The sequence below is a fragment of the Temnothorax curvispinosus genome, unplaced genomic scaffold, assembly GCF_003070985.1.
Source record: "Temnothorax curvispinosus isolate PA1 unplaced genomic scaffold, ASM307098v1 QBEX01006396.1, whole genome shotgun sequence".
NCBI lineage: Eukaryota > Metazoa > Arthropoda > Insecta > Hymenoptera > Formicidae > Temnothorax > Temnothorax curvispinosus.
Genome location: NW_020216176.1, coordinates 84203 through 98011, shown reverse-complemented (window position 1 = coordinate 98011; position 13809 = coordinate 84203). Strand labels below are relative to the sequence as shown.

The 13809-nt window shown below is 42.0% G+C and overlaps 1 protein-coding gene across 10 annotated transcripts in view; it reads left to right on the top strand.

The window, feature by feature from the left end:
- LOC112455823 (polypyrimidine tract-binding protein 1) overlaps positions 1-13809 on the top strand; it is a 219305-nt gene that overhangs the window by 180246 nt on the left and 25250 nt on the right. For all 10 annotated transcript variants that reach the window (XM_025018018.1, XM_025018016.1, XM_025018019.1 and 7 more), the window contains 2 exons: positions 6427-6478; positions 10644-10702. In XM_025018018.1, the coding sequence (XP_024873786.1) occupies positions 6427-6478; positions 10644-10702 (111 nt within the window). The remainder of the gene's footprint in view (positions 1-6426; positions 6479-10643; positions 10703-13809) is intronic.

Genomic DNA, 13809 nt, shown 5'->3' with positions numbered 1-13809 from the left:
TTTTTTCCCGCAATTTTATCATACAATATTCTATTAATAAATTCAACCGTTATTGAATAATTATATATCCGATTCGGGTAATCGCATATCGAATAACATATATTTCGAGGCACATTAATTTCATTGCATTACAATCGCTCGCTAATATGAGGGGCAGACTCATTCAATTTCAAGTTTCAATTACGTGAACTTTAATGAATCAAATCAAATCAAAACTTCGCGTTGTGTGTCGGATGTAATAATTTACGCCGGTGAATCATTCTTAATTCATTAATTGTACACTTTCGCGCGTTTCAACGCGAAACTGCGATTTTTCCTACGTGCACCGAGAGAGAGAGACAATCGATTTATAGTCCTTTTTAATTTAAGGTAACCCGATTATATCGCGCAATTATTCATTGATATATATTAAACGTATAGTATCGATATGATACGTCTCTTTTATTCAATTTCTTTGTAATTTGAACGGACAATCCTTAATAATACGCAATTTCGCGTAACTCGACTTACGATAATTAAGAACGGCATTGATTAGCGCGACGCGCCTTGTTCTCGCGCCGGAGTTTTCGCGCGGAAAAAAATGTTCAGATCAAACAGTGGAAGCTCCGATAACTCACGGTCGGTCTGATTGCAAAAGTTATAACAACGCCGTGTCTTTCGAGCGTTCGTCGGGGCGACGAATGCGGGGCCGCACGCGTAACGCGTATATACACAGACGTATCGATTGCGGATGTAGAATGCACGCGCGGAATGATTTCCCGCGGGAACTTCGCGCGCGCGTGGAACATACACACGTACACAACGATCTCGCGTATATATAGTCGCGGACCTTAAAAGTATAGCACCGACAACGAAGAGAACGTCACGCGCTCCGCGTAGAAATGTTATGGCAGTTTGATTGCGATAACGACCGCAGCTTTTCCTAAACTTTCGCGAATCGATTTTGGAAGCTTGCCATTAAATATATTCCCTACTCTCTCCTTCCCTCCCTCTCTCCCCCTCGTCCTAATTTGTATTATATTATTATACATATTTTATTAACTTATTGTTAATTTAAAGCATAATTTCATAAAATAGCCTCTGGAGCTGATAAACGGCCGAAAATTAATATTAAATTCTCGCGCGTGTGCACGTTTGACGAAGATACTATTAATAGATTCTGAAACTATTCTGAGATTAATTGACCGCGACATTTGACCTTCTGCCTCTGTGACTAAAATAAAATATGTTTCTTTTTCTCGCGCGATTTTATCCCCCTCGCGCGTTCGATCTCCTTTATTCTGGCATTCAATGGCACGGTTTCCTTATTTTAGACGTCAGCAATTAAAATAAGTGTTACATCAACATCCACTTTATTCGGTCCTCATTAAAACTTGGATCGCAAATCATGCACGCGCGGCCGATTCGTCCTAGTTTCAATCCGGCAGAATTTGTGAAACGCCGATTTTCTTTCAGCGCCGGGTGCCGATTTATTTCCAGATTTCCCGATTTTCTCCGATTTCGCTTATTTACATCTCGTCGGGCGAGAGCGTATCTCGCTATTGTTTGTCCGCCGGGGCGTGAAAGCGGATTGCCTTAATCCATTCGTCACAAAGTTGCAGATATCGGAACATCCAATATTATCGATATTACTTTCTCAGCGTCGACATATCCGGCGCAGCGCACTTTTGTTATGAACATGCATATTTTCTTTTTAGAATGAAGCCGAGCGAATCGGCGACGTATATAGATTAAAAATAGCGATTTCCAACATCATGCATGTCTCTAATATCTTACATATTTCCAGTCGCACAAAGCATTTGTTGACAGCAAGGATGCAATATAGACATCGCACTATTTGGTGATAGCTGTTGATACGTAATGGGTGACGTAATTTCAGTCGCACGTGTCGCACGATGTACGATATATCGTGAAGTAACGACGGGGGCCGAGTGTACTTCCCTAATCTCTAACAACAGTAGGAGGCAAACACTAACAGCGGAATAGGGGGAATAATGGTGCAATAACGAACAGAAGTTTGTGTGTGTTCGGCAGCAATCGTGGAATGCATCAACTGCGCCGATAATAAACGTTACCGCCTACGGGGGCTCGAATTTCTCCGAAATTCACCGGGACAATTTGCCGCTGGTTGTAGTGCAGGAAGCGGAAAATTTGTCCGATTTCGATTAATTAATTAAATACCGGTTTAATTAATTTTATTGTACAGTATGTTTGTAATGGACGCGCGCGTAAATGCCAAGGGAAGGCCGGGGAGCTTTCCATTTGCGCTGCCAATTGGAACATTTATACGACATCGATCTATCCGTTCGGCGCTTATATTTCATCGCGCAAAACAAATTATGAAAGAAGGAATTAACTAAGTAACAGTTTGAAATTATAACGGAATTAATTATATGCGTTTATGAGGATCCGAAATTCACTCTGCGACGAAAATTCCGCGTTGAGCTAGAAACTGATGTCGCCTACTCGATCGCGGTGACTATATCTTTCGAGAACAAAAGAAGGAATACAATTATAGGACTGTCCGTCGACTATTCCGGAGATTATCTTTCCCCGTAACTTTGTGATTTCTCACGATTATTATCGATCCGTCCGTTTATTGGAGCAATCTCGGAGTAAATACTGGCGGGACGCATCGCGACTTCATATCCGCTCGTGATCGAACTGTTTTCGGTCGGACGCATGCATCCTCCGGAGCCGGAAACACACGATGGCAAAAATTCGAACATCAAAATTGAAATATTTTCCGTTTTATCGGAAAACGGATAAAAACATGTACAGTGGCCCGACGGTGCGCTGTCGCTGCTGTTGCCGCCGTTGCTGCTTTTTGTATTACGCGTTGTAAATAGCGCGCGCCGTTACCGCTCAGAGAAACGCAGGCGGCAGTCGCAGTTGCAGCTGCAGCCGCAGCGATGGCGAGCGAAGGAGAGTAAAGAAGAGGGAAATGTGCGCGCATATAGCCGGGCGAGAGCTATTACGGGCGGTCTTGCGGCCTGTAATGGACGCCGCGGATGTATGTGAACGTAATGGATGGAACCGTAATCCATATATTCTAAACATTATCATCGTTATCACCTTTCCGCCTTCGCGAGCCCCGGCCGTCGCGCCCGCTGAATCCGTCCGCGTGAACGATCCATCTACTTTTAATTTATTCGGTTCACAATCTCCGAGTTTAATATCCGCGATAATGGACCCATGATAATCGAATTCTTTATTTGATGTAATACGAGCCGACGATGTAATGCGAGATACTCGACTCTCCCGATAGCGTCCGTGCTGCGCGCGAACGTCAGTTTCGTAGAAATACAATATTTCCCAGTGGGTTTAGTCAAAAGTATTTGTTACGTTACACGGTGCATTATCGCCGGTACTTGCGCGGGGGAAAAAAAAAGAAAGGGAGATTCTTGTTGCGTGAAAATGCAACACGTAAGTCGATATGTAATTGCTTATCCCGATATATAATTGCTATCCTGAAAATTCCGAATCCGGGGACAATTACCGTTGAAATGATTCTCATTGCTTGCAGCGGAAAATAAACGTAACGATAATGAAGAAAATCTATTTGCGTAGATGCGCTGATTTTTATCGTTATCGGTGCCCCTCCGTAATGGGCAGGCTCTAATGATTATACTCAACGTTTATTTGCAGGAAAATTTCACTACTCCTCGTTAACACAGTCTCGTACGTTTCAACCTATTTTTAAAGGTTTCTTTGGAAAATTTGTTCGCTCTTTTATCGGAAAAAGTTAATGGTTACATACAAAGAAAATATTAAGAAGCACACCAATTACACAACATCCAAAACCGGAGCATTGTCTAACCTGCAAGCTTTGGTTTGACAAGAAAAATTTATTAGATTCAGGTTAAGGAACAATCATGAAATTACCAAGATATTATATTGTCATAAAATCTCATTTATAATTAATATTGAGTGTTATTATTAACTATTACACTATTTAATTTTCTAAAATTAAAAAGTTACGGCAATAATACTTTCTCATCAAATCTTTCAAAGAAAAAGTAACTAAAAATTTATTAAAGAATGTGCAATTGAAATTTAATCCAACCGTATTTGAATTTTCTTTTGTAAATTTGTCTGTACGAGAACATTTTGCCCATCCAGTTTGATTAAAGAATTTCATTACTTATTCGGATTTTTCATTCACTCGACGACTCATGCGCATCATGGGTGGGCACCCGCGGAGAACACCGCTTTGGCGACTTGTTTAGAAAAAGGAAAAGAACGCCGTGTGTATAGTCTCCTTCTAGTTCAAGTTCTCCGAACGGCTGCGCCGTTGGCACGCGAAAAGTCTTTGTCCCAGATGGTGTATGCGTGCGCAGATGCAACGCGGTTGCACACATCTTTCCTCTCTATGGAGCTCACTAATTACGGAACCGTTGCGTGAAGCCCGCGGCGCGTGTTTCACATTCTTTCACGTTGTGTGTACCTCCTTTTAACGTTGGAATTTCATTCATTATTACAGCAATTTTTTCATTTCCTGCGTTCGCTAAAAGATGTTGCCGCGTGCGCGCGCGCGCGCACGGTACGTAACACGAAAATTGAGAATTAATTTATCAGAGAGTAACACTGTATTCGCCGCGCTTTCGCAATCTCGGACATTTACGCACGCATTAGCGAGTTTTAAAAATCAGTTTGCGTTTCCGCAAATTACGTTTCTTACATGACTTATTTTCCTTCCCCCGAATGAATTAATCGTTAATCGTAAAACATAAATGCCCGCAATTTTTTCAAACGCAAGAAGGAGAGTTGTGACGCCGGAGTCGAAAAAACTATCATCACGTTGGTTTTGCGAGAGTAAACGCCTTCGCAAGAGTTTCTACGGCGCGATTTCGAACGCAAGAGTTTTACAAAAGGTTGTAAAGATCGCAAATCTGTTTATGCGTTATACTTCGCGTACCCATGGTCAAAGGAAGAGTGCAATCTCAAAGCGCGGAACGAAAGGATCGCGGCTTGTAAGAAATGCATCCTCGTACAGTTTTATATGCCGGCGCGACGTTCCGCGATATTGCGATCGTTCTCTTTTTTTCTCCTTTTTCCAATCTAATGCCCGGCGCGCGTTTCTCTATTTTCCATTTCGCGAATTTATCGTCGCGTTAGCGGCGAAATATAAACATTCGGTATGCCGGTGTCCGCGGTTCGCGGTGCAATATTGATTCGCGGGAAGCTAAAACGCGGTTCGCATTAGCCACGTTTTCCTCCCTCCCTCTCTGTGTGTCGGGAATTTTTCATTTCTCCTCGCGGTCAAGCTTTTACGAGCTTTTTACGTATTTACTCGACGAACGCGCCCTTTCGACGATCTCGAGCGTCGGGAAATGGCTCCGGCGCGGCGCCCGGAAACGCTTAAATCAATGTCATTGTCAAACCAGTCCAATGGAACGGTTAATTGACGCGAGCCCGAGACACTGACGAAACCTATATTGACATTTAACAAGGAATGATTCACAATCGATCGGGGTGAAAGGCTGGATGGATCAAAAAATCATTAATCCCGGAGCTCACCCGTGTATACGTTCGGGCCGCCGCGGAGAACCGTATATACAGTTGACCGTTGCGAGCGCGCGACGGTTATACCGGGCCAAATATTTGCATTCGCGGCATTAATGTGATCATCGGCCATTGTCGGCCAAATATATGACGGCCGGCGGTTTGACGTGAGCCGTGCGCGATTATTAGCCCGCGGCTCGACACCGTATACGCCTGTAAATATTGCGTGATACTGCTCCCGTCGCCGCCGTCGCTTTGCTCCGCCAAAGAGGCTTTTTGAAAATTCATGCGAACGTTACCCCGGCCGGCCTTTGAATGTCGCCGGTATTTATACAGAATGCTATTCCGCTGCCGCGCCCATTGTGTCGCAAATCAATTTTTTAGAACGCCCGGCCCGTTCCGGTCATCGTAATTACGAGCTGTTTTACCGGGGGATTCCGATAGCTGCTTTTACCGGTGGATAATTGCCGCGTTATAAGTCTGATAATCCACGCGCACCCGTTTTGCAGCCCGTTGCGCCCGAAATAAATCGCTTTGTCGTAATATCCACACCAATTATTTTGTAATTTCGTCGCTGCGAAATATCGTCGGTTCGCCAAACTCGTAATTTTCGTCGGTCACGTTCCTGCCCCCGTGCTCGTGCGTGTGGCGACACGATTATGACGATTGTAGTTCACGTTAATTACGAGACTCAATCGAGGTAATTTTTCGCAAAACACCTGCAGACCCGTCGCCTTGAATTTTCGTTAATTGTTATTGTAAACAAAACATAATTACGATTATCGAGATAAATGCTTTTTTTACAACTGTATTTTCAAATTAAATTATCTGAGGAACACAAAAGTCACGAGATAAGATTTCTTATGGATTTGTAAGTCGATCGATTTTTTACTCAGCCAAGACTTGTTTTGTGTGTTGCAGATTTTCACGCGCTTCGGCAAGGTTCTGAAGATTGTCACTTTCACAAAGAACAGTAAGTACCGCTTTTAATATGCGTATCGTCATTGTGTTACGACCTAGAATCGATGTCACAGGGAGAACGAACGGTAGAGCGGAACCCGCGAGCCGTATACCTATAGATCCCGCTCTCGTTAGCAGACACACACGGCACTTTAGTACTTCAGTGTGCTTGAAGTGCGTCGTCCTGGCTTGCCGCCGTCGTTACGCGCACTTGGCGCCATTAGTACTTTTGGAATCGCGCCGAGTGCCTCAAAGGGTGTCTCCCTGAAATCCACCTCGAAACGAAATCGTTATCCGGAAGAACGCATGACGCACGGAAATCGAACAGCAGGGTTCATTACTTAACCCTAGCCACCCTGGCCACACTTGTTTTCGAGTCCCTAATTCGCCACACTCCGGTTCTCCAGTTCGTGAGACCGCTCGACCGTCACATTGTTATTTTCATTCTAATTAATGTTTTTAAACTTGTACTGTTGTAAGAAATTGGAAATACAGAGTCTGAATAAGATGTTTATAATAATATCAGGTCGAGAAAATGATTTGAATTTAAACTGAATTAATTATATGGAAACTAGAAAATTATGTTATTATGTGAAAATTATAAGAAAACCGAAATGTGGCGAGCTAGAGTTAAATCGCGAATTGCCAACAATTTACAAATAATACAAACTTTCCCAGAAATACCGGAAGATGCAATGAGAGAAAAATCCAGGTTTAAATAATCAGACAATCGTTCAAAAATTAACAAACGGGTATAATCCGATAACTTTCAATCGGAATTACAAAAAGCCTATCAAGGCCAAAATAATGTTCGATCTATGATATCCAATTATCAATGATATCTAGATATCATTAATTGGACATTATTTTGGCCTTGATCGGCTTTTTATAATTCCGATTGAAAGTTATCGGATTATACTCGTTTGTTAATTTTCGAACGATTTAAGTATTTCTCTCAGTGTATACATTTAAAATCTCAATGAATCGGCATCTTGGAATTTTCCCGCTTTCTCTCCCTCAATCAAAATCGTTAGCTGAGAATCGGGTAACGCGCGCAATCTCTCGGCTGTACAAAAGGTATATGTATACGAGGAGGGCCCTCGCGCGGTACGTAGCCAGCGAGCGTGTTACTAATTCATGTTTGCAGTAGATGAGGGCGAGAGCATCATTATTTCGCGTGCGCGTATATGGGTCGGTGTGCGTGATTGTGCACAGGTGCGTCGATGTGTTCGCGCGTCGCAACAAGCGCGATGCGCGCGAGTCGTGACGTCAAGCGTCCGCGTGATTGCACACACGCACGTGCTCCTCGTCGTCCGAATCCTCCCAGAATTCAACATTCGCTGGGGATTGCCCGCAGGGTTTCTGCGAATGTTGAACCGTGAAAGGTCACGGAATCTACGTCGCTATAATTTAAACGAGAATGCGAAAACGAAAAACTTGTGGAAAGTTCGTTTCGCGTCGTCGAGAAACTCGCCGGAGTAGCGCGAGAATTTTGCGTTAGCGCAACTATACGCGCCACGTATCCTCCTAATAATTTTGCATGCTATCGATTATTTTCCCTTACGCGGAGACGCGTCACTCGCGTCACGGGCGGAGGAAATTTCAGACGATATTTCAATTACCTTTTGAATAACGCAAAACGGATTACTTTGACGCTGTAAATAGCACAAAAGCAAAATTGTCGGCGGTACAAAAGCAAATTATCCCGCTTTACCATATTATTCCGGTTCGCGACGAGCCTCGCGTATTTTCAAACGAGATATATTGCAATAAAAAACTTTTCAATGAAAATTTCCGCGTTCGGTTACCGAGGCCACGAGGCCACTACGTCTGCGAAGCAAAGTAAACGTTATCATCGCGATTATCGTTATCGCGGCCATTCGTCCGGGGGAGACCGCGATTGTCGTGGGATAAAGAGCGCGAGAGCTAGAGAGCGAAGTACGCGTGGTGCTCCTTTTTCTGACGCTCGTAACATCGCGGGGAGAGCTCTCCTACCGCCGGGGGAGAGAGAACTCTCTTTTTCGCTTCCGCAATTCAGATTCGAAAATTAAATAACATTGCCGCGGGCTGATCCTTTGTTTTGTATCATACGCGCTCCGCGTAATGAAATATCGCGGGGTGCGCGCGCGCGCACGCGGCACGGTCGGAGTCTCGCGAATTTGACGTACGTATGCGAGATTAAAACTCGCAAAATTGCAATTGTCCGGGATGCCTTGCGACGTTTCGTTTAATTGAGATTTAATAACAATTATAAACCCGACCGCCGCACGTACGACCGGACGCGGAAAACGAACGACGGTTGGAATGTTCTGTAGTATTAACTTCACAAAACGAGCGCGCGCGCGCGCTTAGCAGTTTTAACATTTGTCTTCTGCAATTGTTTATACCCCTGCGTACTCGTATCGCGAAGTGGGGCACGCGTGGGATAGGCGTTCTCGTGGCACGTGCATTCATCCGCACAATCGCTCAATTCAGTACAGAATAAATAAAATGTCCGTAAATTAAATGTCCGTAACTCTTAATTATTGATAAAAGAATTGTTACTTTTTTTATCGGATACATCAATCAGTCATCTCGTTCCGTTTTTTGAATTTACATTAATCTACTTCAATTGATATCTTCCGGGAAAAACCTTGACCTAGCTGGGTGGACAGACTCGTTAATTTTAAAGCATTTTTGAATAAAATTAACATCGTATAAATTATACCGTATTTGCCGCATAAATATTTTGATGCGCATAAAATCCTACATACGGAATGGCTCTCTGGATTCAGAAAATTAAAAGATTTTAGCGAAACTGTGCGATTGTGTGTGTGTGCGCGCGCGCGCACGTGAACGTTGCTCGGGTTTTAGCGTATTATTGTAAAGAGTTCCATTATCACGACGGAACAAATTCGAAAATGAAATAGCGTAGCCGCCGGCTGGAACTTTGGTCAACGCTGCTAACGAAACAATTCCGGCTTTCCGGCCGCACGGGAAAAACGTATTATCATGACAGAGTTAGTTTCCCGCAGCGCTCGAGCACTAAATTAACAAATCACTGCTTTTTGTGCCCATGGCCGGTCGGTAGGTACTTCAAATACCGCGCGTATTTAACGCAAAAAAAAATATACCGTTTTCTGCTGCGAATCAAATTTTCAAGAGTTTACATATTTTGCATTTAGAGCTGCGTTCTCAATGGTATTTTGCGCGTTTTGCGTTCCCAACAGGTTTTATGGAATATTCTGTACTTTTCATTTTGCGGTTTTTTGTCTTTTATTTTATACCTTGAAGTTTGCGATTACAAGGGAAAGATTCCGACAACTTTTGCCGGAGTCGCTATTTGTCTAAGGCCCTGCGCACAATAGAGAACATATTAGGAATAAGAATAAATATTAAATATTAGGATATACAAATATAGAGAGATTCCTGTAATAAATATTAAATATTAGAATAAATAAATGTAGGATAATTCTTATATTTATATCTTGTATTTTATACTTTTCCATTGTGCGTTACGTTTAATTATTACTTCCAATTTCTTTTATTATTTTTAATATTTTTAATATTCAATATTTATTCTTATTGCGCTCTATTGTGCGCAGGGCCTAACGCAAAATTGCGCGTTACGCCATTAGGAAGCGAAATGAAAAAATAATCAATTGTTGCTTCTCCCGCTCTTGAATATGATAAGTTTAACAATAGCCATGTGGCTGTATGGAATTGTCGCTTCGATTGTGTAATCGATCTAAGGGAACGCTATCACTCGTCTGTCAAAACATGCGTTCGACGTTATGCGGACTTATCTTAAAGCGGTATTTCTTTTGTACTTAGCGCTATCTTTTGTTTTATGACGTCACGTTTTGGAGCAAAAGACTCTCCCAGGAGTCATAGCACAGTCATCACTCGAGCCGAAAGCCTGATCATTCGTCTAACGAAATAAAGTAATTCTTAATTAATAATTTCTTTCAAGAAGAGCATATCGGTCTACTTCTTTACACAAAGTGTACAATTATATTATTAATGAGTATATTTTGCCGCTCAATGCCGCTCTCGTGCGTTATCATTCACGAATGACTTCATTGGTCGCGTCTCGGTGGTTTTTTTTTTGCGATCTCGAGCGCGACTTGTACGGAAAAGTCGTAAAGTTCACCAACGGACGACGTAGTCTCATGGTTTTTATCGTTTCTGTATTCCAGGCTCCTTCCAGGCACTAATACAGTACGCGGACATGCTGTCGGCGCAAACCGCTAAATTCGTAAGTATCTACTTGACTTCGCTTCTACTTTTAACCACCGCCGCTCTGTGCGTCCCTCCCTTTATTTCATCTTTCCGCCATCGGTACGCCCCCGTTGTTTTCCTCCTTTTTTTTCTTCGTTCTTTCTTGTCTCTTTTTTTTTTCTTTCCTCTCTTTAGTTACTTTATTCCCCCGTATCCAGGCAGGCATCGCGCCGTAACGGGCGGTGCTTATCCGCCGTGCTCTCGCGGGACAGATCGAAATTTTCCGCGGAATATCTCTCGCGTTGGGAAAATATTTTCCGCTCATCCCGACGAAAGCCACGGTGCGGCGCTTAATTGCCGGAAGTAAGCCCAATGAACGTAATCGAAAGATTGATGGCGGAAGAAAGAATCCCGACGAGGAGGGTGGAGGAAAGGAACGAGAAGATCGCGCGCGCGGTTCGCCTGATACACGGTATTTCCGCGGGATTTATGGAAATATCGGCTGCTTTGCAAACCAAATTAATTCTTGAAAGCGGACCACAGATGCGCGATCGATCGTGTTGTTCTCGCTCTGTTCCTCGCACTTCGCGCAAATATCGATATGGTATAGACTTCGCTCATAATATCTCGTATCTCCTATCCATTAAAACAAAAAAAAGATAACAATACGTTTCAACTTTATAATTATTACTGTAATCCGTTTAACCCGTATTAGGATTTAAAGCGCCACATCCTGATGATAACTACTTCTATTTTTCTTTTTTTTTTAAGGAGGTTGAGAAAGCCGTAGCATTAAACTTGCCGCTGCTTAAGGTACTACGAGTTGTGTCTCTGCCGTAAATTTTGTTTCACCTGTAATTCCTTTACGTATAATCGTTTTGTTTCCTGTAATCACGAGTTAAAGTTACTTCCCCACGTATCTTGACGATAACTATTTCCACTCTTCTCTCTTTGAGGAAGTTGAGAGATTTGCAGCATTAAAGCGGACACACTGCTTGAAAAAAACAGAAAAAAATGGAGAATGTGCGTGTAGTTTCTGCCCGAGACTTTTTTCTTCTATTATGAACATTACAACTAATTTCCTCTATATAAATCCGTCTATACCAGTTTCCTAACAATAACGCACGTTGTACCATATTGTAGAACACTCCCACAAACTAGTTTCACTTTGAACTTAGGAAACGAAGAGAATTCTATGAACGAAGAGTTCTATGAACTTTCTCAAGAAAAAAAAATAGCTCGAATTAACTCTCTCAGACTCCTGACTGTGTACATTAAGTTTGGCTTTCTTTCTGTTGATCTAAACACTTTTCTCTCCCCGTTGGAATCTACTGTACATATTCTGTGATTTATATACTCGGCTTCTCCCAGCTGTCTTATGAGTGTTTTGAGATACTCGATAACTTTTTGTGAAGTGAGTGTGACGCAACTTCACTTCATCCCCGTGTATATACCGAATGTGTGCACTAATTTCTTTGTTATTCGGTCGCTGTCGTTTAAAATCCGCCACTTACAAGTAAATTGATTTACGAGACTGATATTACAATACCTATATGCCAAAATGCCCTTCATTTGAATTGATTCGTTTAAAATAGAACGGAAATTATACCTAGAAGACGTCATTTCTAATGATGGGAAAAGACGGGGTAGATCTGAAAGGATTTGCGAGGCGAGGTTGCACACCGTTTCATGACACACTCGCACTCGGAAAGTTACATTCCGGAATTAACTGTGTCGGCGTACTCGCGTGCGGGATATGTTGCTGCGTTGTTTTACACCGGCAACGACAAGCCATCGCGAACGGAAGCTCGCCAGAAACTTCCGTCCCTTCCCGCACCCGCGCGTTGAAATCCACCGCCCTCCCTCCCTCCCTGGTTCTACCGCCGTTCGAAAACCCCTGCAGCCCTCTTCCCGCGCAGTAAGCTCGACGCCGCAAACTAGTAAACCTGTGCGCTGATCAAAGGGAAAATTAATTCGCTTGAAATATACCGGTTCCATCGCGAACCAACCCGGTAACGCGTAAGACAGAAAATTAATTTAGCTTTGTTGCGGATATCGCTCTTCTCCAATTCCCTTCCCCTCCTTCTCGCGCATCCTCCTCCCTTTCTTCTCTTTTCTTTTTTTTTCCTCTCGACGCGCGTGGTCCGGCAAATGTACAAAAAACTACTTTGCACATAACGTGTAAAATAAATGTATTCAAATTATGTTACTCGAGGATCAAGATTCACGAATACATTTTGACTTGGAATTACTTTAATCCTTTGAAGCACGGTATATCATATATAATATGCCTTTTAAAACTTAAAAAAAATATATTTCTCTTACTTTGAAATGTCATATTTAGGGTATTATATTTTGGATTGCTGATTTCGAATCTCTGTAATAAAAATTTCAAAATTCACAACTGATTCAATATGATGACTCAAAGTCCGAACAATTTTTTTAATACATGTATAATGTACTATAGTAAAAACTTCGTCAGTACATGATATATTGAAACTAGATATTCGGGAGTTGCTGATTTCGATTTCAAAGTTAAAATTTACAAATTTTGAAAATATTAGGTAAGATAGAAGAAATCAAAATCGCAAAATGGCATTTTCATTTACACTTTTGGTATCTAAAGTTTTATTAAGTCGCTGATTTTAAATATGAAATAAAAATACAAAAAAATTAAAATGGCAAATTAAAATTGCAAAAAATAGATTAAAAATTAATTTAACGAAGTTGCAAATTAATTGCAAATTAATGCAAAATCTGACTCCATATTCATAATCACTAAAAACCTCTGAATACTCAATTTCAAGTAACTGAGCCCATTTTTCATTTTTAATTCTGCATATTGGATCTGCCATTTTGAACTTTGAAACTTTTCAAAATCTACTAAACTCCATATACCAAGTTTCAAGGAATTCGTATGTTTTAAAGGATTAATTGGCTCTTTTTGTAAAATTGTGGGTTTTGTGGGGCTCCGAAAAGCAAAGAAAAACATCGTTTCAAATTTGCCGAGAAAATCGATCTATCTCGTTCTCTTCGATTTATCATCAATGCTCTCTCGGCCACGAATAAACCGCCCGAGGAGCAGAGCGAGAAAGAGCGAGAGAGAGAGAGAGAGAGAGAGAGAGAGAGAGAGAGAGAGAGAGA